Source organism: Netta rufina (genome assembly GCF_964035555.1).
Source record: "Netta rufina genome assembly, chromosome: 8".
NCBI lineage: Eukaryota > Metazoa > Chordata > Aves > Anseriformes > Anatidae > Netta > Netta rufina.
The window spans coordinates 17,230,850-17,257,014 of record NC_140131.1 but is presented as its reverse complement, the minus strand read 5'-3'; the positions used below and the strand labels follow the sequence as shown (position 1 = coordinate 17,257,014).

Sequence of the window (26,165 nt, the reverse complement as noted above, 5' to 3'; positions counted from 1 at the left end):
AATAAATCAACCTTGCAGAACTTACATGAACATTTACCAGATCAACCTGCATAACATCTTCCTGATGATAAAAATCATCTTAATGGAACATCTCAAAACAATTACTTTAGGTATAAGGTCTAGCACATTTTGCAGCACTACACTGAAAGAGGAGGCAGGAACATATCTAAGATTTCCAGTATATTTCTTTTGTTATTTCTATGCTTCTTTCATTCAGGCTGTTCATCAGTAAGCAAGTGTGGGTGTAGCACTGATGCATGGTTATGGAAAGAAAACAGCTTTAAAATCAAAAAGCTGTTTTCAATATATAATCAACATTTGCATTTTAATGTGTAAGCGTTAGAAAAGGAAGATGGTTCATTTACCAGGAGAATTAAAGCTATTATTTGTTCCTACCAATTAAAACTTAGTGATGTAACTTCACTTTCACTGTCAGTCACAAAACATAATACTTGAACCCCGAGAAAAAACATTAGACTGGTGTGTTCTACTCATACATATCCTATGCCAGGAAAAAAAAAATCAGAAATTCTTTAACGAAAATAAGATATGTTAATAAATTCAGCAATTTGTAACAGCCTGTAACTCAGACTACCTATCCTTAGATAAAACCCAGTAATAGCAGAAAAGGTAGAAAAAACACAAGTGTGATTCTACAATCTTTTTTTCCATATATATGCACAGTTTCCCCATTTCATTTCAATAGCATTCATTGTTCTCAAATGCCTGAAAAAGTTCTAATGGTGAGAAAGGAGTGCAAAAATCTTAATACAATGACATTAGAAGAATAAGCTAAGCTGAAATTCAACCAACTTCCTTTAAATAGGCTTGCCCAGTTTCATTCAGTGTTAAGCCTGCAGTATCAGGCTTTATTTCAAAAATCAGTTGATAATTTCTACCATCGCTACTACACCCACAACAGTCTATTAATAACAGAAGTTGTTGAATGCAACCAACAATTGACCAAGATAGGTGCTTACTCACAATGCCAGCTGCCACACAAAAATCTAGAGCAGGCTTTCAGTAAATGCAATGCAACTTTCTGTGTTCTCCCTTTAGTAGTTGTTCTTGCTTCTACCATTAACAGAAAAGAAAGCTTTCTCTTATCAAAATCAAACTCTAAATAAACTGGATGAGAACCTTGTTTCTGTGAAATCGAAGAAGCACTCCATTTTAAGCCCTGTACCACACAAGCTGAATAAAGTAGGTTCATGGATAACTGTTTCAGCTTCCTTTGATGCAATTAGCACTGGCTGCAACTGCATATATCCTATTCTGGAAGGGATTACAATTTTATTTCTCCTGTCTATACAACTAAGTCAGAGAGTATGTGATCCCCAGAAAACTCTGTACATATCTGCTGCAGTTCCACCACCCATAAGAAGACACACATATACTTGGGAGTTATTTTTCATTTCTTGGTCTAACCAGAATAATGACCTTGGCTCTAAGTATTTCCTGGAAATTAATCACTGGGTGGGGTTAATTGCCTTTGACCATGTCTCGAGCCATCAGTTTCTCCCATGATGATCATTAATCCCATGGAAATGTACTGCCCAAGTCTTTATTTGTTAATTAACTTTAATAGGAACTACATACTGGGTATGCATATGAGTTGGGGACACTGGGCCAAATTTGGGACGCAGTTTTGCATGGAAGACTCCCACTGAAAACCAGTTACATGCATATGCACGTATCAAAGATAAGAATTTGGATCAGGGCCTGATCCTAAATCCACTGAAATCAGTGGAAAAGCTCCAATTTGGCTTTTGATCAGGTGTCTCATGTCTACAAACACCCACACTTTCACTTCATCTTATTAGACAGTATATTTTTAAGACTGTTGGATTATGAAAGAACATTTGATTTGTGTCCTGTCTTTATCTACTGTAGGCTTTGAAGTAATCCCCAGCAAAATGCAGCAATTGCAAGTCCTTCCAAATTAAGTGGAATATAAATACCTTTATATATATATATATATATTTTTTTTAATTTATATTTACATATAAATATCTTATATTTATGTTTGTATTTTATAAATATTTTATTTATGTTACCTCAAGTGGTAATATAAATACATTTTCCACCAATCTGGTGCCTCTGCTCATTCTTCCTAAAATTTAATTCCCTCGCCATATCTTCCTAATATTAAAATCGTATTGGTAAAACAAACAAACAAACAAAAGAAATTTTCTCACCTTGACCCCTGCCATATCTCTTCCAGTACAATGGTGTGCTGAATGATGGTAAGACTCCTAAGCAGACTTGAAACTTGAAAAGAGTAAAAGTGGTGCACGTAGGTGTTTTTCACAAGTTTAGCAGTACTTACCATGAACCTGAAGATTGTAAAACAACTCAGCTGAGCCTGCAGCATTGACAGTCACACACTTATAAATGCCAGTGTCAGAGATCTGAGCTCCCTCAATCTGCAGAACCTGCCCTCTGTTCTGGAAAGTGGCACTTGTAGCACTGGTAAGTGGACGATTGTCTTTGTACCATGTGATAGCTGCATAATGGAATGCGAAAGTTATCACAAGAATTCCCCGTTATAAACAACAGGACCAAAGATTCTTCAAATTTTCCATCTGAATTTTCAGATACATAAAACTAACATTTATTAATTATAATGAATATATATTGATTTGTAAAAGTAAAAAGTAGCTAGGAAATGAGAAAATCAGCACAAAACATCTGTGCAAAATACTAACCATGCCTACAGGTCTCAATAGCACAAACTTGAAACTATCATACATGCACACAACGTACACGTGAAAATATGTTCTGAAGATAAAAAAAAATAAAATAACACAAAGCATACTTAAAGGGGTCTACTCACCTCATACTAAGGTCAACAGAAGCTGTTTAAAAATAAACAATAATATCATTTTTATCTTTTACCCTAAAGTACTGCTACACTAAACTGAACCACCTGGAAAATTGATGGAGTCAAAACATGAACAGTCAAAACAAAGTTCATCTTGGAGGCAAAAAAAAATGAAAATGAAAACTGGAAAAACAGTATTATTTCAAAGCAATATATTATAGGAACCTAACAAAAAACGAGGAATTTCTTGCATCTCAGCCAAAAGATGGCACCCTCTATCAGCACAGTGCTGGTGCTAACCAATGCTTTACTGGCATCACTTCACTCTGCAGTTACATGAAACTGCTGCTTACTGAATCATTTTTTGTAACACAAGTTTTCTGTGAAAGACTCTCATTCAAGAAGTAGTCTGGCCTGACTGATGATGACCAAGGCTGTGTGCAAGGTTATAACTACACAAAGCATGAATAAAATAAACCACAAACAGATATACAGGGCCTGGTGTTCAAAACTGATAATATAAGGAGAACTCTGAAAATCCTAAGTATAATCTTATCATCTGGGTATGCCACAGAAAGCATGGCGCACACACACAAAACATTTGCATTTACGCATGCCAGGGGCCCAAACCAAACAGAGACTCCTATAAATTTCAACAGACTTTAGATAAGGTCCTAGATGTGGCCCCACTTGACAGGCACACTCAATACTAAGGTTATTGTTCTAAGTTTGCTCTACACTATAAAATACTATAAAATACTGACCTGACGAGTAGCTGTTTAAAGCGGATTTTGTAGAAGACTAACCATATTATTGCCTATGGAGCAGGCACTACTGTATGCTTGAGGGTGTAGTATATCCTTCTGGTTTTGATTTATTTTACTAAAAATAGTGAATTCCTCAATATTTATTCCACATCACTCAATATATTGGCATTTCCCATCATACAGCGTTTAATACTTCATAGCTAGTTTCAATACCACAAAATTAACTTCATATTCAGAATACCTATTATTTTCAAAAGACATATAAAAGCAAATACATGCTATCAGCCTTTCTTCATGTTCTCAAAGGTGCATACCTGGCAGAGGGTTCCCAGTTGCTCTGCATTCAAGATGGATTGGATTATTCACGACCACTGTTTCATTTAACATTTTCCCTGCATCCTCCAGACTGGGTGGTTCTGGGTAAAAACAAAAGTATTAGGTTTTCATTAGTTCAGCCACCCAGTTGGCAAAGCTTCCAATCGTAATCTGCCTTCTGAGAAACTCTAGGCAATTAATTGCCCAAGCTTTAACTAACTACTGGGTGACTAAGAAATTTCTCAAGAAACTGCACCTTTGGAACTGGACTGCTTTCATTATATAGCCTCATTAGTGTTAAGAGGAATGAAATGTGTAAAATGTGGGTGGTTTATTTTTTTTTTTGGGGGGGGGGGGGGGGGGGGGTGGGGGTGTCAGTAAGAGAAGGCAGGGAAAGTGATTCTTAAAAATGGACTTGTAAGAAATGGGTGCACAACACAGAACAGCAGTTCTTCCAAGGTGGCAAGGTCACTTGAACTGGTAATATTAAACCGAATGTTGTACAGTGCTTTAACAAGGCAAGACTCTGTATTACTGGTATCTGTAAATTTGGAATGTGCCATAAACACCAGACAGTGACACTCTGAATGTGAAGATCACAAGCAAAATTTGTGAGCATGGGACTGACACCAAAATCAACTATGATGCAATTATCACAATATAAGATGAGTGCAGCTTCTCTTTCCAAGTCTCATTCAGGGAGATACTGAAATCTTATTTCTGTTTCAATTTAACATTTCCCAGTTACTGATTCTGTTTGACACTTAAAGTCCACATAATCATACTCATGAACACTTTGCCACAGTCCATCATCACACCTCCTGTATCCTTTGAGAACTGAGTCACATCAAGAATGCACGACACTTCATGACCACTTCTGAGGTAAATATACGTAAATCATGGTGAGCGCATTTGCCAAATTCACGTGCAAACAACAGCTTTTGAAGTTTCCCTGATTTCTTTTGACTTGTTTTTAGCTGAAAAATAAAACTGTTTTTGACATGACAGAATTTTTCTTTCTCAGAGAAATTCATGTAGAACTTCCCCATTGCAAGTTCATGGGCAATGCCATTTTCTCCAGGAGATTTAGATTAAATTAGTAATGCCAATGGTGGGTACATCAGGTCTTGATTCAGAAACATAGAGTATACTTCTGACTGTCTTGGTCAGAAAGCTTCTTGGGATAACAGAAAAGTTAACTGGAAGGTTTCTCTTTCAGTGGCCCTCAGTACCACGCAAGAAAAGCCAAATCCCAAGAAAGACAGCTTTTGCCCTAGCTTCTTATGAATGGAGTGAGACAAAGAATGAAAACTGAAGGATGGATGTGCACAGGTAACAAAAATGCCAGAGAGTTTAAAAGAGAAAGGAATACAGATGTAAAAAAGCTGCCTTAAAACCACCAAAGGTTTAGCTTCTAACTAGAGGCAGAAACATCATTACCGTGCACATGAAGCCGAACGTGCTGTTGGGCTTCTCCTGCAGCATTTGTTGCCACACAAGTGTATCGGCCAGCATCCTCGAGCAGGGCCTTGACAACTTGCAGAATACGGCCTGAAGACTCCAGCTGTACCAAAACAGATAGAAGGGAACCACTTTACACAATGATCACAGGCAGAGGCACTAAGCACCTCAAGTACTGTGTTCAGTTTTGGGCCCCTCGCTACAAGAAGGACACCGAGGTGCTCGAGCGAGTCCAGAGAAGGGCGACGAAGCTGGTGAGGGGTCTGGAGAACAAGTCTTACAAGGAGAGATTGAGGGACCTGGGATTGTTCAGCCTGGAGAAGATGAGGCTCAGGGGCAACCCTATCACTCTCTATAGAATGCCTTAAAGGAGGCTGTAGCAAGGTGGGGGTTGGTCTATTCTCCCATGTGCTTGGTGACAGGATGAGGGGGAATAGGCTAAAGTTGCACCAGGGGAGGTTTAGGCTGGATATTAGGAAGAACTTCTTTACCAGAAAGGTTGTTAGGCATTTGAATAGGCTGCCCAGGGAAATGGTTGAGTCACCATCCCTGGAGGTCTTTAAAAGATGTTTAGATGTAGAGTTTAGTGATATGGTTTAGTGGAGGACTTATTAGTGTTAGGTCAGAGGTTGGACTAGGTGATCTTGGAGGTCTTTTCCAACCTCAATGGTTCTGTGATTCTGTGTAATGGCACAGTAGACATGTATGCTGAATACAGCCAGTCTCATCTTTCTCCTAACCTGGTGCTGATATTCATGCAAGAGGTGTCTTGCTAGTTCAGAGACCTCAGTGTTCCTGGGACAATGGGATTATTTATTAGCTGTACAACTGTGAGAAGACCTACATGGCAGTGAGGCAGGCAAGCAAGGTGAAGATGGGGCTGCAAGCAGAGAGAGCTGCCTCTGGCATGATGTCAGAAACTGCTACAGCCTGAAGTAAATCAAAACCATTACAAGCACTTCATTCCCTGGAGCATGCAAGCACTAGGAAGGGCTGTTCACTGAAAGTTAGAATCTTACAATGAGACGGGAATGTACAAGTAGGTGCTGCAAGGGCAACGCTTATAGAAAAACTCATCTAATCCCACATCATGGTGGCAGGCGGGGAGAGGTATCTTCTAACTGACAGATGACCATACCTTGAAGGCTAAAGTATAACTGAAAGGAGCCAGATAATGAATTTACAGTCACAAACTCTTCTGGTACAGAGGTATCTAATGGGATTCAGTCTGCTTAACAGTGCTACTCAATCTGATAAACCATCCATTCAGGTAAAAAGCCCATCATTCTCCAGGATGGATCTTTTAACATCTTTGTATCACAGCATGAGGAAAGCAAAAGGAAAAGAAGCACTAACACATTTAACTTACTGTAACTATTTTTCATGGTTTTAATTCCATAAAAATAGTACTTACTCTAGTATTTCCTCTGGCTGTGTTTACTGGTTGACCATCTTTTAACCAAGTTATGGAAGGGCTGGGAATGCCATTAGCTACGCACTGCAGTGTTACAGGTTTGTGTATCACAACAGCTCTCTCAGAAGCGCCAGATGATTTGATGGTTGGAGGAACTGCAAGAAGCACCATAAACAAAAATAAAATATCATTTGAACATATACCTTTACATACACAGTGGCAATAGCCTTCCAATAAGAGTAGCTCTATTTTGACTTCATCTACTCTCATATCCTACTTTTCAACCCACTAATAAAAAAAATAAATAAATAAAAATTACAGAAAATTTGAGTATCTTCTTGCCAGCCATGTACAGTAGTGGCAATCTGCTGCCTTTTTGCCCCTCGAATAACCTACCATGTACAGTAACATCAAATTCCTTTTCATGTTCTCCTGCCGTATTTGCAGCCACACATTTATAGCGGCCAGTGTCTGACACTTGAGCTTGAGAGATAAGAAGTTTTTGTCCGTTTAATAAGATTTTATGTCCAGCTCCCTCTTCAACTGGCTGACCATCTTTTAACCACCTACCAAAAAGAAAGTATAAACTCAGACCTCTATTAGAGTAAGAGTGACAACAGTCCTAAAATATGCACATTTCTATTAAACAGAACATGTCAATAACTCTTATTTGCATTTCTAGGAAGGTTTGGAAATCTCAGGTAATATTTTGCTTTTCCAAGTGTCATGGTCTGAAGTGGTTATCATGAGAAGGGAATATAGGGGAACAGGCACTAAAGAAGTCATCAGAAAGGTGACAGCTAGGAAGCAGTACAGAGAGCAGATACAAACCTCCAAAGCAAAGTCAATTGTTGCTGGTAGATGATAAATACACACTTGCATTAGCCATGGAAGAAGAATTCGGTCAACTCTTTTTATCTACACTAACTCCTAGGACATATATTTTGGCACAACCTACCCAATTACTTCAAAACAAAATGGGACTGAAATCCGGCAATGTACATGCCTGTTACTGTCTTCAGTGGAGATAAGAGCTTATCCTCCATACATTAACTATCAATACATAATATAGGCAGTTTAGAAACACTGCCTCTAAGCTCACTTCATCAAATAGAAGATTTTTTTTTTTATTTTACTGTCATACCAATCCACTTACATGATAGTTGGTGAGGGTGTCCCTGTTGCTGAACAATCCAACTCCAAAGGGCTATGGAGAATCACAAAGTAGTCCAAGAGCTCACCCCCACCTTCCACAAATGGTGGGACTGTAGGAGAGAAACATTCATCAGCAGAAATGTTTAAGTATCAGAAATGTCATAAAAGCTTATCAAAAGTAGTAATGTTAAAAAAAATCTTGACATCCATCTCACTTTGGGACATGGACAGATTTGGAGTTCATTAGGAATCATTGTTCCTAAGCAAAACACGTAGACAACGATATTTTCTTAATTCGACTCGCCATTCTCCATTTTTCATGTTTCTTTATTTTTTTCCACATTTGTATGAGCTCTCTTGTGAAAGTGTGTACATGCTAGTGAGGAGAGCCTTTTAGCACCCTCCGTCTGTAAACGGAGAAAGCAAAGGCATAGAGAACCTGTGCCACTCCTGCAGGTCCTCTTTGCTCTATCTCATCCTCCTTCAGGGGTGGGTGGGCTGGGAAGGAAGCACTGCGATATGGCTTCTCCCAGCTCCTTCACTGTCTAGCAAGATCAGAAAGATAAACCTGGGAACGGATGCTCTACATGTGCATGCAGTAGAGTGGCAGTACTCTTCAAGAGGGTACTTCAAAGTGTCTATAGTGTCTATACAGGAAAAATCAAGTATTTTTGAAGGCCTGAAATAAATCCTTCCATGTCAAGAAGGTCTCTTCAACAATTAAAATTTGTACAATTCATTTACCTCACGACAGACAGAAGGGACTGCTGAGATTCAGACCATGGTAAAATATTAAATAGAATGAAGCGGAGAAAATCCTTCTCAAGAAAATGTTCCAAATTTGCAAAACACAATTCAAACTCAAGAGAAAGATGTTCCCCCCCCCCCCCCCCCAAGGCAACTACTCAGTGATCTTTTTTATCTAATTCTTTTCACATTTACAATCTTTCTCTAGGAAGAGAAGCTAGCAGAATTTTAAATGTTCCTGAGAATAATATTTGCCTAACCACATGCATGAAAATTCTCCAAGAACTAACCTGAAACTAAGTGTATTAGAACTGTCCTGCAACCCTGGGCAGAAAAAACTGTGCAGTGCCCAGATTTAACTAAATAAGCAGCAGATTATATAATGATATCAACAGAAATAAAAACTTAATCAGGTTTATATCAACATGATAAATCACTATTTCTGTTGCTCACACACCTAAGATTTCAACTTCATATTTGATTTCTTTTTCTCCAGCTATGCTTGTGGCCACACACAAATACTGGCCCCGGTCAGCCTCAACAGCATTGAGAATCTCCAGCTTCTTCCCGCCAGACATGATGTGGAGGTTGCTGCTTGCTTTCACAGGCACGCCATCCTTTAACCAGGTAAGGAGAGGCGGAGGGTTGCCAGCAGCTTTACACTCTAACGTCAGAGAATTGCCAGCAACCACCTGCCTGCTCTGGGCTGTTTCAGCATCACCCTCAATTACTGGAGGAACTGTAGAAAGGAAAAAATATATTGCAAGTGATTAATTCTGTAGCCAGAAAATGTATTAAGAGCAAATGGGTTAGTTCCTCCCCACCCACTTTGGCTCTACAACCCATTATGTCATGCACAATTTCACGTGAGAATTTGCTGCTGTGGCAAGCCAAGACAAAAAGGAAACAGAGAAGTCAAACGACGTAGTTTAATATTGACCAGTTGTATAAAAGAGAGAGGATATTTGGGGCTTTGAGATGGAAGAACTGAATTTGAAGGTCTTAAAACAGTACACCAAAGATCCTGCCCACAGTGTCTATTTCAGGTAAACATTGTTCACCATGCACATGTGGAAGGAGAAAGGATGCGTGGAAAATAAATTGTTCTGATACATCACTAAAGAAAAGGATCAAGGTCCCTGAAGTCAAGAGCTTTTTAGGAGTCAATTGAAGCACATGGTGTAAAGCTCCCTGTACAAAGACTTGCTAAACAGATCAGAGTTTAAACGCAACCACTGACTGCTGTTCAACCCTTGACAGGCCTGCAAAGGCTTTGCACAGCATGAAGGCAGAAAAACTTTCAGTACACACTTCCTGTAACATGGCAAATAACCAAGTTCAATAAACTCTCACTTACCGTATACATCCACCTCATATATTTTTTCAGCAACTCCAGCAGCATTAGTCACATGGCAAGTGTACTTTGCAGAATCTGACACTTGGGCCCGAGGTATTTGCAGGAACTGCCCTCTATCCACGTATAGAGCTTGGGGGTTGGAAATAATTGGACGACCTTCTTTGTACCATGTAATGGTAGGAACTGGGATTCCCTTGGTTTCACATTCCAAATTTATAAGATTGTTAAGAAGTGCTGATACCTCTGTGGTAGTATTTCCTCCTTTAATACTAGGAGGGACTATTTCAGAAGACAAAACAACAGCATTAAAGCCTTAGTATACATGTCTGTGCAACTTTAAATCAAATAAACATTAAAACATTGTAAGAATAAAAGATTTTTAGCTTAATCAGATTTCCAACCCATGCTGGTGTTTTCTGTCTTTCTCCCCGAACAGTTACACCTTGTCTGTACAACTCCACAGCACACAAAGGTGGAACCATGAAGACATCACTACACAAATGGAATCTAATGTCAAAAGGCCACCCTAGATTTAAGAAACAAGTGCCACAGCATAGGGCACTGGAAAGCATTGCTGCCCCACTGTAGGTACCTGGGACCATTTCTACCTTCTAGGCTCCAACATGCACTAAGTAAGGTCATCTGGGCCTCTGTGACACCTGCAAAGCATTTGAGCAGGGCTCTGTCCCTTCCCAGTCTCTGAGGGGTAAATAAATAGCAATCCCTATATGTCTTGGGAGCTGCACCCTCCCAGGAACAGAAATCTGCTACTTAAAATACCAAATACATCCAAGAACCTCTGTGACTGGAATGGGAACTGCTCGGTGCTCAAAACTTCTAAAGATGAAGTCACTTACTTTGAGACTAAATATGAGCTTAGCAGTCTAGCTTTATGCTCCTATTTTTGAAGCTTTTGGCCCGTAGTCATTTCACTTGCTCACTAGGCAGCAGTACTCAGATTTTTTCTAGCAAACAAGCTCTCGTGTAAATCAGCCAATATAAAGAGTTCGTAAATCTCTGTAGAAGTAATAAAAACACAGTGCAATTGGCAACAACTAAATTTATGACTGCTGAAAGTACCAGACACATCTGGCAAACACATTAACTCCTCTGCTGCCAAACATGCTCAGTATATCCTTGACTTCCACTGACTTTCATAGGACTCATTTAAAATGGCATCACAGAAATGTAAAAGTCAAGTGTCAGTGAAGGGACCTACACCTATGAGATGGATCTTGCCAGTTATCAAACCATGATGAAATATTTTCTTAATATTATCTGTGCAAAAATATGAAAACCTATAAAATATACTAAAATATACCCAGTTCAAAAGGTGAGTGCATTTCTCTATCAATGAATGCTTTCATTCACAGAGATGGGGAATGGTTTTAACACAGTATTGTGGGAAAATATAAAAGCCAAAAGTCGGGTTAAAGATATAAAACAAAGTAAGAACTTCTGCGAATTATCATCTAGGTTCCTCACTTACTCTGTGGGCTTCCGTTTGTCTGGCCAGGCTGAAGAAATTTGAAAGTAAAGACAGATTCCATTGTACTACCACAAAATCATCTCTCCTTGTTGAAGAACCTAAAGTAAGGTCTACTCATCTAGGGGAGAGCTGAGAGGTTTTTATGCCTCTGATCTCATGACAGCCACAACCTCGATCACCAGAGTCCTCACAGCATTTCCTCTGCTCCCAACAGAAACAGACTTCACTGTGATTGATGTACAGCCATATTTCTATGCATGTGGTTACCCCATTTTTCAAAAATGTCCAAATGAGGGAAATAATGTAACAATTTTGATCGGGAACCTCACAGGGATTGGCTGCAGTGAGGGCTCCTGGCAGGGAGACGAACAAAGCCAACCCCAAACCCCCCAATAACGCAGCAGAGATGCCACCCGTTGCAGCGGTTGGTGGTTGGTCTGAGGCAGCAACCCAAACAGAGGATGCTGCCTCTCTGGGCTCATGTGGGCACCCATGTGGATCCCCTGAGGGGGGAGGCAGCAGTCCAGACAGGTGACTGTGGGGAACTCCAGAATCTGGAGGCCTATGTGGGCCATGAGGGAGGAGAGCACTGTTATGGCTGCAGGTGTGCCCTGCTTCAGGGACTCCTTGACTTCAGGGACTGCAAGTGGCTGGGCTGCAGCGAGAAATTGGCAGCCTGAGGGAGTCTCTGAGGGTGGCAGATAGGAGGGGTCTTCCCACCCCTGCTGTTGCTCGGCAGCCCTCTCCTATGTCCTGACAAGGGGTAGAGGCTGCCCCCGTTGAACACATGCAGAACAAAGGGCCAGACTGTCTGCAAGAGTCAAGGGGATGGACCCTTGTCTTGGCTCAGAGCAGAAAGATATATTTATATTGGCTGCCCCTGACACCCACGGTGCCACCTACCTCCACGGTGTCCCTGGGAAATAGATTTGAGGCTCTCAGGGAGGTCGCAGAAGAGGCTGAGGATCTGGACAGTAGTCCAAACCTGGGAAGCAACCCCAAGAAGAGAGTCAAGATTGGGGGAAGTGCAAAACATAAGGATCAGGGCCAGATGAAGCACCGCATTGTAACCTGTGCCACAAAAAAAGAGCAAAGAGTCCTGGTGACTGGGGACTGGCAATAGGACAAAGGGTCTGGGAAATGGAGGGCTCCCCCTGGTGGACGTGGGAGTGGTTCGGGAGCATTTGAGTAGGCTCAACGCACACAAATCCATGGATCCCGATGGGATGCATCCACGTGTGCTAAGGGAGCTGGCAGATGTGATCGCCAAACCGTTCTCTATCATCTTTGAAAGGTCCTGGAGAGCAGGTGAGGTGTCTGAAGACCGGAGGATAGCCAACGTCACTCCGGTCTTCAAGAAGGGCAGGAAGGAGAATCTGGGAAACTACAGGCCAGTCAGTCTCACCTTTGTGTCTGGAAAGGTATTGGAGCAGCTTGTTCTGGATGCCATGTCCAAGCAATTGGAAGAGAAGAAGGTTATGAGGAGTAGTCAGCATGGATTCACCAAGGGGAAGTTGTGCTCGACCAACCTCGTTGCCTTCTATGATGGCATCACCAGCTGAGTAGATGGGGGGAGAGCAGTGGATGTCATCTACCTTGACTTTAGCAAGGCTTTTGATACTGTCTCCCATGCAAAGCTGAGAAAGTGTGGGATAGAGGAGTGGACGACAAGGTGGGTTGAGAACTGGCTGACTGGCTGAGCTCAGAGGGTGGTGATAAACAGAGCAGAGTCTGGCTGGAGGCCTGTGACTAGCGGTGTTCCCCAGGGGTCGGTGCTCAGTCTGGTCTTGTTCAGCATCTTTATCAACGACCTGGATGAGGGAATAGTGTCTGCCCTCAGCAAGAACGCCAATAACACAAAGCCGGGGGGAGTGGCTGACACACCAGAAGGCTGTGCTGCCATTCAGTGAGACCTGGACTGGCTGGAGAGATGGGCAGGAAGAAACCAAATGAGATTTAATAAGAGCAAGTGTAGAGTCCTGCACCTGGGAAGGAACAACCACATGTATCAGTACAGGCTGGGGGACGACCTGCTGGAGAGGAGCTCTGACGAAAAGGACCTGGGGGTCCTGGTGGATGACAGGTTGACCATGAGCCAGCACTGTGCCCTTGTGGCCAAGAGGGCTAATGGGATCCTGGTGTGCATTAAAAGGAACGTGGCCAGCAGGTCAAGGGAGGTGATCCTCCCCCTCTACTCTGCCCTGGTCAGGCCTCACCTGGAGTACTGTGTGCAGTTCTGGGCTCCCCAGTACAAGAAAGACAGGGATCTCCTGGAAAGAGTCCAGTGGAGGGCAACAAAGATGATACGGGGCCTGGAGCATCTTCCCTATGAAGAAAGGCTGAGAGACCTGGGTCTGTTCAGCCTGGAGAAGAGAAGACTGAGAGGGGATCTCCTCATTGTATATAAATATCTGAGGGGTGGGGGACAGAAGGATGTAGCCAACCTCTTCTCAGTGGTTTGTGGGGATAGGACAAGGGGCAATGGCTGCAAGTTAGAGCACAGGAAGTTCCGCACTGACATGCGAAAGAACTTCTTCATGGTGAGGGTGATGGAGCATTGGAACAGACTGCCTAGGGAGGTTGTGGAGTCTCCTTCTCTGGAGATGTTCAAGGCCTGTCTGGATGCCTACCTGAGCAGCCTGCTCTGAGGAACCTGCTTTGGCAAGGGGGTTGGACCCGATGATCTTTTGCGGTCCCTTCCAACCCCTACAGTTCTGTGATTCTGTGAATTTCAGATATCAGCACAAAAGATGCAACAGCTTCAGAAGCAAATCTACAGCTAACAAGGAATCACCCATCAACTTGAGGGCTCATGCAGATTCACACAATTTACACTCTGGACTTAATAGTTTAATCGTAACTATAGATTCCTGCATTTGTTTCCCCCATCATTTCTGCAAGCACTGTATGCTTGCAGTTTTCAGGTATGACTGGGCTTTCATGTGCTCTTTGTCTTCCAAATGGAAAAACTGTTCTTGTCTCCTTTCACTTCTCCTTCAAGTCTTCTTTCAAAAACTCCTTTCTGCTTTCATTAATTTTTCCCTTCCTTTTCTCCCAACTTTTTATTTTCCATTTACCTAAAACTTTTGTGTTTTGATCACAGGAATTAATCACAAGCCTATTCCCCATGCAAAGACTTGGCTATTAGTAAAAATAAAAAAGCACACTCATTGTGCTTTAAAGTTCTTAAAATAACGTTAACATAGTTATCCACTGCTAGTGCTTCTTCCCTTATTCTTCCTTTATTATTCAGTTTACACCAATTGAGAGAGATGACACACCACACTACCTGAAGATCTTCTGGACCATTCTGTTTCAAAGCCTATTGGGTCTGATTCTTACTGGTTTTGCACTTTGCCTTGTATTTTTGCACTGAATTTAGTTTATTCCTGGATAATTAATTTATATGTTTGAGCATCTCCATTCAAAATAGAAATCTTATGTGCAAAATTGAAATACCTTCTAGGATCATGCATTCTGTAAACTTACCATGGATGATCAGCTTTATCTCCTTCACTTGTTTGCCAGCAGTATTAGTGGCACTACACTGGTAACGACCTTTGTCAATCCTTCGAGCACTCCGTATGTGTAGAACTTGATCTTTGTCCAGAAGCTCAACATTCGGATCACCCAAGAACAAGGGCCTGGAATAGAGATTATTTCACTTCACAGAACTCTGACCCCATCCTTTCAACATCAATTTAAACTGACAATAATAACAAGGGGTCCTTTCATGGCAGTAATTGTATTAAAGAGTATCATTTAGCACTAGCAACAGCATTCATCTGAAGAAACACTGTAAAGAGGCAAACTATTATAATTATTTTGATGCTTAGTTTTCAGAATAAACCAAAACACAAAGGTACTTTATGCAGGTCATCCAGAATATCAGCATCAGAGCCAGAGTCCTACTCTGGATCTCAGTTTCCTTTTCTAATTATTAGGTCATGATGGTCCTTTGCCGATAACAAAATGTCCATGTTTACTAGATCAAAGTATCAACATATTAATCTCATATCATGTCAGAATGAGTAATACCCAATGCCTATACTGAACTATATTGTTTTAAATTCATCCTGGAAGATGAGATGAAGAATTGAAACATGCAGGCAAAAACTGTTCTAAAACCTTTAGTGGCACAAGGCACCAGCTAGAAAATTGTTTGACATTGTTACTGTCTACCAATTAAAAAAATTATGCCAACAAAGCACATTTCAAATAATCCAAATAGCATAAACTCAAAGAAATGGTTACATCTATCTTGGTTCACGTATTGTCCAGCTTCCTATACTGCAAATATGCTCTGCAAGTGCCTGCGTAATGGGACAGTTCACAAAGAAAAGCAGAATGCTAACTTTTGATTAAAGTACTTTCCATGTCACTACCAAAAACTGTATCCAGTCATAACAACTCAACATTATGTAGGTAAAAGCATGGCTTGCTGATACAGTGCACCTTTTTCCTCTGTGTTCTAAGGAAGGAATAACCTAGACATACACCACAAAAGCAATGATATACTTACTTGCCATCTTTGAACCAGTGAATATCAGGAAAAGGAAAGCCTTTGGCTCTACATTCCAGGCTGATTTCCTGGTTAAGGATGACTGCAATTTCACTGGGGGTGTCAGCACCTATTATATTTGGTGGAACTTTAAAAAGACAAAATGTTACAGTAAGAACATTTAAATAGGAAAGGTAAGCTATGAAACTGGAATAAATGTATTAGTAGTGAGTCATACTAGTCCCTTGAAACAACTTTTGTTTACACTGCAAAACTACACGTGCTAGTTCACAACATCACTTCTACTACCACATGCATTTCCACACTTGTGCTGCTGAACTGCACAGAATAAAACTCCTTTGTATCATGGAGCACAGTACCCCAAAAATACAAAATAAAGTATTAAAGACCAAAATTCAGAAATGAAAAACAGCATTTTGTCTCTGCTACTGTGAAAATGACAAATTTTAAGTATTCATAAGCCATCATGAAGAGTGCTTCAGCAGCCAATACTTAATGGACAGTGAGAGAAAGAACTTTTTTTTTTTTTTTTTATAATATTTTGAAATTTACTGGCTTCTTAAATATCAATTGTTTTTGAGATCACCATCTTATTAAAAAAAAAAACACACACACACAAAAGAACAACAACAACAGAAAACACTAACCTAGTATATCTAGGTTAAAGAGTTTCTCAGAACTTCCTGCTACATTTATGGCTTTGCATGAATATTGTCCGGCATCATCAGTAGCAGCTTTAAGGAGCTTCAGTATCTTCCCGTTGTGCAAAATCTGGAGAGCACTGCTTTCCACAACCTTAAAAGAACCCAAGATATTATGTGATCCAAGTTACATCAGCCAGATTTTATTTTATTTTATTTTTTTACAATAAAATGGTAATTTCAATCTAAGGATAGCCTATTTCCCTTTTCAGTTACAGCAATAATCTCCTCGGTTTCTGCAATCTAACCAATATGACTTGTAGCTTAACAAAATAGAGGGCGAGAAAACCAACAAAATTCTTTGTTTATCAGTAATGTTTAGTTATGAAGTTGCATAAAGAGGTCTCTCTTCATTTAAACTCACTTATCAGCTATGAGTAGAAGCACAGGACCCTAGGATAATCCTGAGGAATTCAAATCACCTCCAAGAATTCTCATTTCTCCAACTACAGAATAAAGAAAATACTATTACTGGTCCCCCCTACAGGTCTGTCATCTATCGCACTGTGAAATTGCTAAGGTTAATTTCTAGTGAAATCTTAAAAAAAGAGTTTATTTTTGATTTGTTGAATAGATGAATTAATGGATTAGTCATATTCATCTGTCTTTGTGTGAGTGTTCTTAGTGCAGTTTAAATATACATACAAGCATGTACACGTATTTACTTTAAATGAGATCTAATACCAAGAACTCAAAATCAACACAAAATATTCTGAAACTGTTAATGGCTATGGTTACTTCAATTAGCTTAATAGTACCTACCTGGGTGTCTTCTTTATACCAGGAGATGATTGGGAAGGGGTTACCAGACACTTCACAAAAGAGACTTACAGGATGATTAACAACTACAGATGTATTTGTCACCTTTTCTTGATCTCTAATTTCAGGAGGAACTACGAGAAAGTTCAAAATCACGTAATAAGTCTTTTAATCCAGTGATTTCCCACTTCATCCTTTCCCTAAGTCATGGACTTCTATCTTCTACATTTCTCAGACACTTTTCATTCCCTCCCTGATGTTTCTGTTTCCCTTTTGGCTCTGGACATATCTCCCTATGTCCTTTCTTCTCCTTCTCAAAGAACAGACTCTTCTCTTATCCTATAACAGACTCCCAGTGAAATCCACTGAAACACAATCATCAACAGTATTTTAAAATAATAATCTGTAAGATGTCACGTTATTTGCTCAACATATAAAGGAAGTTGGACTCCCTAGAGTCATCTTTCCTCTTCATTGCTCTAGTCATCTCCAATAGTATTTACACATCACTTATCTCACTATGAGTACAAAGAGAATGGTCCTATGTGGTAGATTAGAAAATTCAAATCTCACTGACAAGGCCCTGCTGGCACATGATGGAATTCCTACATTTCTCACAAAAAGATATAATCCTGCTTGGGCATCAGAGCTCACGGGGGAAGTGAACAGGACTGGAAAAAAAAAAACACTCTGTAAGAAGCAAAGTGTAGCATATAAAAACATACCTCACAGCCATCTATAGATTTTTTATTTTGCAATTAGGATTGGGAAAGAAAAATGTCAGGAACAAGTCTTCTATTCTACACTCATTCTGACAAATAACTTATCTCATATTTATGCTTGAAAATGCAGACCACCCAAACTTTAATTTTTACAGTGCAAAAAGTCTTCACTTGTTACTTGTATTAAAGTTATCAGCTATAACCAGAGCTCTTTACAAATGAGACTCACCTAACTCTTTGAGCAAAACAAACATGTTTTGTATACGTTACAGTAAAGAGAAATAATAGAAAATACATGAAGTGTAACAGAATTGTAGAAATATGAGTACTCAGATTCATTTTTTTTTTTTATGAATTAACTGCACATGGGCAGGTTTGGAACACACAATTTCCAACAATGAAACAGAAGATGCTCTTCCAAAACAGTTTCTCACTAGTCGTACTTATTATTTACCATGAACTTTCAGGTTATATTTTCTTTCTGTGTTTCCAGCTTCATTGGTTGCCACACAGATATACTCTCCATTATCAGAAGGTGTTACAGAAGCTATGACCAGCAGTGTGCCATTCTCCAGAATTGAAATTCCTGGTTCACTGCCTGTCAGCTCTCTTCCGTTATGTAGCCATTTGATGACAGGCTTTGGAGTACCTAATGAGAAACACGAGAAACTTCAATAGTTCACTTAGCTCAGAGTAAGAGGGATTCAAATAATTACTATTGCTTGCTGGAAGTCTTGCTGGCAAGCACAATCCAGAGGGAGGCCATGAGCCTTCTAATTTACAGGAAGCCCCTACTGTTACAGTATGATGGTAACATAAAAAAATCTTAGTGCTAAACATTCTAACTTCCGTGTTAGCTAGAAAGGACTTTTTCCAGAGTTTCTATATGCAGTGGTTGTTTTAATAACTGTTAGTTTGAATTTTCCATATAAAGTATACATGCAAAACACTGTGTATATTGTACATTTTTACCATGACAGGGAATACAGAGAAACTTAGTGATCATCAGTGGTCAGCAGAAAAGGATACTTTTGTCACTGGAAGAATTAATAATGATACACACCTCTTGCTGGACATGGGAATGCAATGCGTTGATTTGCTACTCTTTCTTGAAAAGGACTATTGTATGGAGGGTCAAGATCATCTATAGTAGGTGACTCTGAAAGAAAATCAGATTTTCAAAATTTTTTGACCTCTGCTTCCAAGTGTGAAAATAAAGTCTGGCAACTCCTACCCTTTAAGTCTTAGTCACACAAGGTCAGATTCCAATAACCTGCAGTGACATAGCATACTACAAGAAGTTTTGACTTCAAGAGGAGTATTTAGGAAGCAAGCAGTACAAAGAAACTTTCCAGTTTGATTGAAATTGATTCTAAAATCCACTATATTTGTTTTGAAGGCAGAGACAACGTTTCTGCAAATTCTGAAAAATATTAGATAAATTCTTTCCCATGCCACTTAGTATTCCTTCCATCCTTTGTTCTTACATCTCATTTTAAGCTTGTGTGTGGACTAAGACTACACAAAGAATATTGTTTACAATTAAATAAAGTTACTGGCAGTTCTTTGTTGTTCGTAATGAGCAGTTCCCAGCAGCTCTAATCCAATGCATCAGAATGTTGCCTTTAAACTATTATGAAGGAGAAATACTGCCTGCTTAAGTCAGTCATGCTACACTGCTGTATGTCATCCGATCAAGTGATGAGTTACAGTATATATTTAAATTGGCACATAACCATTGTTGCCCCATCACCATTTTAAAAGCATACTGTCTGACAGAGCTCTTCTTTCAGTTTATTTCAGCAAAACTCTAATTCCACTTAAAGCTATGCTATCAGGCTCTGATATTCAGAAATAATCTGTGAAAATGTGAGATGTGAACACACAAAGAATATTTTAAAAGGAGGTTTCCCATACTGAAATCTGGTTTTAATTATCTAGTACCAAACAAACAAACTGTAAGTACCTTTAAGTTAAAAAAAAAAAAAAATTAATATATTTTGAGTTTCTTATTTCTGCTAACTCTGCGAAAACTGTGTGCCTACTCTAATTTTCCTTAATTATTATCAGAACATAACAACATCTAAAACAGGTTTGGATTTTATATTATGTAACTGTCAACAGCAAAGGGCACTGTCCTCCAAAAAATAAACCAGACAGCACTGGCATGACATTATATTCAGACAGGGCAGGAGGCAAGATTATGACCCTAGCAGAAATACCTTGAACTTGTAATGTTATCTCTGATGTGTCGCTGCCCACTGCATTACTAGCAACACACTTGTAGATTCCAGCATCAGGAAGCTGGATGTTGTTGATGCTCAGAGCTCCATCCAGGCCGCGGGTGAACTGCCTGCCATCTATCAGCACAGCACTTCTGCCTCTGAACCAGGTGACTGTTGGCGGAGGGATCCCCTGGGCACTGCAGGGTATGTCAACTCTGTGGCCAGCTTGGACTTTCATAACCCGAGGCCCACGCTGTATCTTTGGAGGAACTATGCAAGAAGACAAGTTAAGTCCACTTAAGTGAAGAAAATGATGTATGAGATCATTCTTGAAGGAAATTCTTCTCCTTGTCATTTTAGACAACATCCATTCTTATTCAATGAAACACAATTCCAAGTGACTAAAAAAAAACAGAACTGCACGTCCTCTACAGATAGGAGGTACAATCACTTATTGCTAAACTTATCTGGAGAAGCTACATTTCAAATTCTACTGCATTACTTGCATGAGTAGTTAAAGCTCATTATAGCGAGCACATTTGAAAAATTATGGGTACTGACTCTTCACAACAACAAAAAAAATCAAAAGCTTTTATGATAAAGTTAATTACAGTTCCCCTTTGACATTCTCATTTCCTTCCCCTAATCCCTTATCTTTGTATGCTTCCAAACACAAGTTCAGACAAGGAGATAAAGTATGACTGGAGAAGATTTTGCTGGTCCCAAAGAATAATACAAGTCTGACTTAACTCTTTTGCTGCAATGTTTTCCTTTCTAAGGATCATTGACAATAAAAAGACTTATAAAGAATGTCTGAAATAATTACAAGTGCCATTTTTTCAGACTGTCTGTTAATGTACAGTTACAGATAAACAAAGATGTGCACTGATATGAGACCTCTCTCTACAGAAAACCAGACAGTAGTCTGTTACAGTCATTGGAACTGAATTAGTGTAGTTGAAGTTTTCAGAACTGCTGAGGGCATGAGTTCCAAGCTGGTACATTTGTGGTATGTGATCCACTTCAAAGATGTGTGCTGGCAACGGGCACTGGCAACAACACTTCCAAACTCTACATGAACCACAATGATAGATCAGCTTTGTCTGTGCTGTGCCAGGCCACGGTTCCAGCACCTGCTCTCCTCTGTACTTTAGCATTTGCAGCAGGTATACTTGCACAACCTGTGCTTCTGTCTGATGCAGGTGAGGAGGAATAAATAGGAGCATAGAGCTAACAATGTGTGACTACATAGGCAGTTAAGAGACTGTGGCTGGGGTCCCACCACAGAGAGAGCAGGAGACAAGGGTGTGAGAATTTGATGACTTATGGTAAGAAGGTGAGTGAAGGGGGCACAGGTCCTGGCTTGAGCAAGAGAGACTAGAAACCTTCAGTGAGGGGCAGAAAGGTGGGTTCTTGTTTGAACAGAGAAAGGATGGTAAGATGGGCTAAGGTATTAGTATGAAAAGGCGGGTACAGAATGCATATGCACACAGCAGGAGACAGCAGCAACTGCCTACCCACAGGAGATACAGCTGCACGCTGGTTTATCTACCACTAAAGCCAGTGTGCAAGCAAACTTAGACATGCACTGCTAACAGAGTTTGGATATGTAATTCCTGTCAAGTTGTTGGGAACTTGGCATCTGCAAGCCTCGAGCAGCTTTGCTATTCTCAGCCAGAAAGTCTGTTTGCAGACTTACTTCTGAGAAACTTCTTGCACAGAGAACATGCAAGTTCATTAGAACAAAAGTTTTCAGTTCTTAAAGCTCGTCTGTCTGACTTAAGTAGAGTCAAATGTCCTGTATAACTATAATTCTTCCTTGAGTCTAAGTAACATTAAAGGAAGGTGTACATATATGTATATACATATACATTTTTAGGTAGTATGTGTGTATACAATAATTTCATTTCATATAATCAATACCAACAATTTGCATATGAAGATAATATGACCAGAAAATACACAGGTTGTTAGCATTTAATGTACATAAGCAAAAAATGTTTCAAGATCTCCACGTGATGCTAAATTCCATATGGAAAATTCCAGATGATCATCCTTTCACTTAAAACTTACCATGTACACTTAGCTTCACTGACTGAGTCACATTCCCAGCAATATTTGTGGCTACACAGAAATACATTCCACCGTCTGAAATTTGTGTCTCACTGATCTTCATTGACCCTGAGGGAAGGTAAGTGTGTCTGGAAAAATAAGAAGCAGATACACTGTATAAACATGTACTGAAAGGTGAATGACCTCTACTTACACATAACTGATTGCAATGATCTATAATAACACTATTCTACACAGCACACTGAGCTGTGCCATATTACTAAACTGTGACTTATTCATTTATTCTAACTCTTTACTGAGCCATTACATTTAGAATACACAGCAAATATCTAAAATATAAGATCCAAATTACAAAATTTGGTTCTAGCTACGTACAGGAGATATTAAACCTGTCTTATTTCTAGAAACAGAAAAAAAAAATCAGGTAGAGAATTGGAGCTCTTCGCCCCACCCCATGACAAATTTATGCTCATCCCATGTTAGCAGGATCAGAATGTTTGGGTTAAACAGCTTGATTCTACTTCATCAAGGTCTTAAAGATGTTATGGTGTTAAAGACAGCGGGTGGGGGATGAGAACGTGTGTGTTCTGGAGAGAGTACTCTGACTCAAAACTGCCAGTTCTGGTGTTTATAGAATTTGTCACTATTCTTGACTAAATAATTAACCACATAGCACTGATTTTTACTATAGCTGTGGTCACAGGCTTGCAACATTACAAAATACAGTCTTGGCCAGCTAAGCCAAAGTCTTCTGCAGAAGTTAAAAGAAATAGAGAAAAAAAAATAGGAGGGAAGAAAAAATGACAGCTAAGAATTAGCAGGAAGTAATTAGCACTCAAAGTTATATGCAGAATTTAGGCAAAGTTGGTGGGAATTTATGGTATCACCCATCTTCCCTTCTCTGGCAACCCTCTAATCAGGACAACGTTATTATATGGGTATACATGGTTGATTTGGAGATTGTAACAAGCTGCAGAGATGAATGGAAAGTGAAATGCACTTCATCCAGGCCACCCATATCTGTCTGATATTATGATTCCTCCTCTGTTGTCCCTATTTTTCCAATTTTTTTTTAATAACCCCAAAAGATACAACTACAGGGGTAACTTACCTTCCATTACTTTGTCCATTTATTATATTTGCTTTCTGATAGAAGTTCCTTTATTTCTGCTTTCATTTTTCTTTTGGTCACTTTTCTAACATCAACTTTGGGTGGTCTCAAACAATTTTGTTTGGACTAATTCTTTAACTTTTGCTGACATCTGTAAACAATTTTATGGAATGAGCTGAGCTGGACTGCTGCTACTCTGGACAACTTGAATCTCTCCACAGTGAGCAAGTAGCCTAATTTATCTATGTCTCCTGAGGTAAAATGAGGACAAGTAATGGACCAAGAATGCAGATTCATTAATTCAAGCAATTTGCTCACAGGACTAAGCAGAAAATTCCACATGGAGCATTAACACCAAATTAACTCCCTGTGCACAAGCCTCTTTCACATAAATTGCTTGCCCAGCAGTTATCTGTTGCTAAGGCTGTTACAGACTCACTGGAATGGGTGGATCTGAGGCCAAGGTCTGGCTCACTTTTAGGTCTGTATGATTCCTTAACATTTCATTCAGATCACTGAGAGACACCGGGCAATAGGCACCGCGATTGCTATAGTGCGCACCTGGCAACATTACCATATCCTGGTTTCCAGACACAGCATAGCCTTTACACCTTCTGAGGTATCTTGGAAATTAGCAAGCACTAACACACCCTGTGAGAGTGCCTGGCACTGAAAATGAGTGCATACAGCCAATAATTGCCCTTTTCCCTCTCTTTTTGTACCATACTAAGATAGTACAGAAGAACTCCAACATCGTAGCCCACAACATATGCAAGACAATCCCCAATGCCACAGTTTCTAAGGCTATCTGTAAAAACTCAACATTTTTATAAGCATTTCAAGAATACATGAAGAGTTTGGGATTCAAAGCACAGTGACCTTGTAAGTACTCCCAAACGTTTATCTATTCTGATGGGGTCACAGACTTTATATTAGTAAGAGACCAGACTTAATATTAATAAGAGACACTGTTGTCCTGAGCATACATTCAAAGTTTTTAAGAAAAGAAAAACAGATTTTTAGAGATTTAAAATCAGGCATAGATTATGTGAGTACCTGGACACCACCATAGTACACGTACTACAGGATCCTCTTTTGTCCTGGCCTCCTGAAATTGCAAACTTCAGAGCAAATGCTGAAGTTCTGTATATAAACATATGCTGGAATGGAAGCCATACAATCACATACAGTCTTAGCATCTTTCAGAAAGACATACACTCAGTTTGGGAAAGAGCTTTTTTAGACTTACTAAAGCAGGGTTCTCATGGAAAACAACTTAAAACTTTCTGATTGATTGTTAAGCAACTGGAAATTATATACCCTTCCAAAAATCTTGGTATCTTAGATGCAATTTCCTTTTTCTTTTGTTTTCATCAAACGTTGTTACCTTGGAGAGAACGGAGATATGAGCTGCATCTCTTTGGCCCAGGTAATTATGGGAGGTGGCAAGCTCTTTACTTCACATGGAAGGGTGACATCTTCCCCTGCAGTTACTGAGATATCTATGGGTTCGTCATATGCATTTCCTTGCTGGTCTCCAGGCCTGGACACTCTAGGTTTCACTATAATAAGGAACATGTTAAGTAGATAAAATGAATATACATATTTGCACAAATGTAACACCATACCATTTTACTTCAGATTACAGAATCACAGAATGGCCGAGGTTGGAAGAGACCTCTGAATATCATCTAGTCCACCCCCCCTGCTAGGCTGGATCACCTAGAGCACATTACACAGGATGGCACCCAGGTAGGTTCTGAATATCTCCAGAGAAGGAGACTCCATAACCTCTCTGGGCAACCTGTTCCAGTGCTCTGTCACCCTCACAGAAAGGGAATGCCCTGCCATATTCAGCTGGAACCTCCTGCACTTCAGTTTGTACCCATTGCCTCTCATCCTGTCACTAAGCACAACTGAAAAGAGATTTTCAGGAGACTCCAAAAAGAGACTCCAGGAGTGGCCTCACCAGGGCTGAGTAGAGGGGGAGGATCACCTCCCTTGACCTGCTGGCAACACTCTTCCAAATGCAGCCCAGGATACCGTTGGCCTTCTTGGCCACGAGGGCACATTGCTGTCCACCTCCCAGGTCCCTCTCTGCAGAGCTGCTCTCCAGCAGGTCAGCGACCAGCCTGTACTGGTGCTTGGGGTTATTCCTCCCTAGGTGCAGGACCCTGCACTTGCCGTTGTTGAACTTCATGAGGTTCCTCACAGCCCACCTCTACAGCCTGTCGAGGCCCCTCTGAATGGCAGCACAGCCCTCCGGGGTATGAGCCACTCCTCCCAGCTTGATGTCGTCAGCAAACCTGCTGAGGGTGCACTCCATTCCATCGTCCAGGTCGTTGATGAGTAAGTTGAACAACACTGGACCCAGTACTGATACCTGGGGGACACCACTAGCTACAGACCTCCAACTAGACTGCACGAATAAGCACAACCCTCTGAGCTCTGCCATCCAGCCAACTGTCAATCCACCTCACTGTCCACTCATCTAGGCCGCACTTCCTGAGTTTGTCTATGAAA

The 26,165-nt window shown here is 40.2% G+C and overlaps 1 protein-coding gene across 1 annotated transcript in view; it reads right to left on the bottom strand.

Annotated features, from left to right (window-relative positions):
• The window catches only part of HMCN1 (hemicentin 1), a gene marked incomplete at its 5' end in the record, with an annotated part of 190,986 nt that overhangs the window by 83,668 nt on the left and 81,153 nt on the right, over positions 1-26,165 (bottom strand). Inside the window, 17 exons of the mRNA XM_084291227.1 lie at positions 2,330-2,506; positions 3,906-4,007; positions 5,347-5,470; positions 6,782-6,936; positions 7,178-7,347; positions 7,938-8,046; positions 9,141-9,422; positions 10,041-10,319; positions 15,019-15,173; positions 16,052-16,178; positions 16,699-16,846; positions 17,515-17,645; positions 18,688-18,882; positions 19,297-19,392; positions 20,456-20,728; positions 22,532-22,659; positions 25,030-25,204. Coding sequence (XP_084147353.1) covers positions 2,330-2,506; positions 3,906-4,007; positions 5,347-5,470; positions 6,782-6,936; positions 7,178-7,347; positions 7,938-8,046; positions 9,141-9,422; positions 10,041-10,319; positions 15,019-15,173; positions 16,052-16,178; positions 16,699-16,846; positions 17,515-17,645; positions 18,688-18,882; positions 19,297-19,392; positions 20,456-20,728; positions 22,532-22,659; positions 25,030-25,204 — 2,826 coding nt within the window. The remainder of the gene's footprint in view (positions 1-2,329; positions 2,507-3,905; positions 4,008-5,346; positions 5,471-6,781; positions 6,937-7,177; positions 7,348-7,937; positions 8,047-9,140; positions 9,423-10,040; positions 10,320-15,018; positions 15,174-16,051; positions 16,179-16,698; positions 16,847-17,514; positions 17,646-18,687; positions 18,883-19,296; positions 19,393-20,455; positions 20,729-22,531; positions 22,660-25,029; positions 25,205-26,165) is intronic.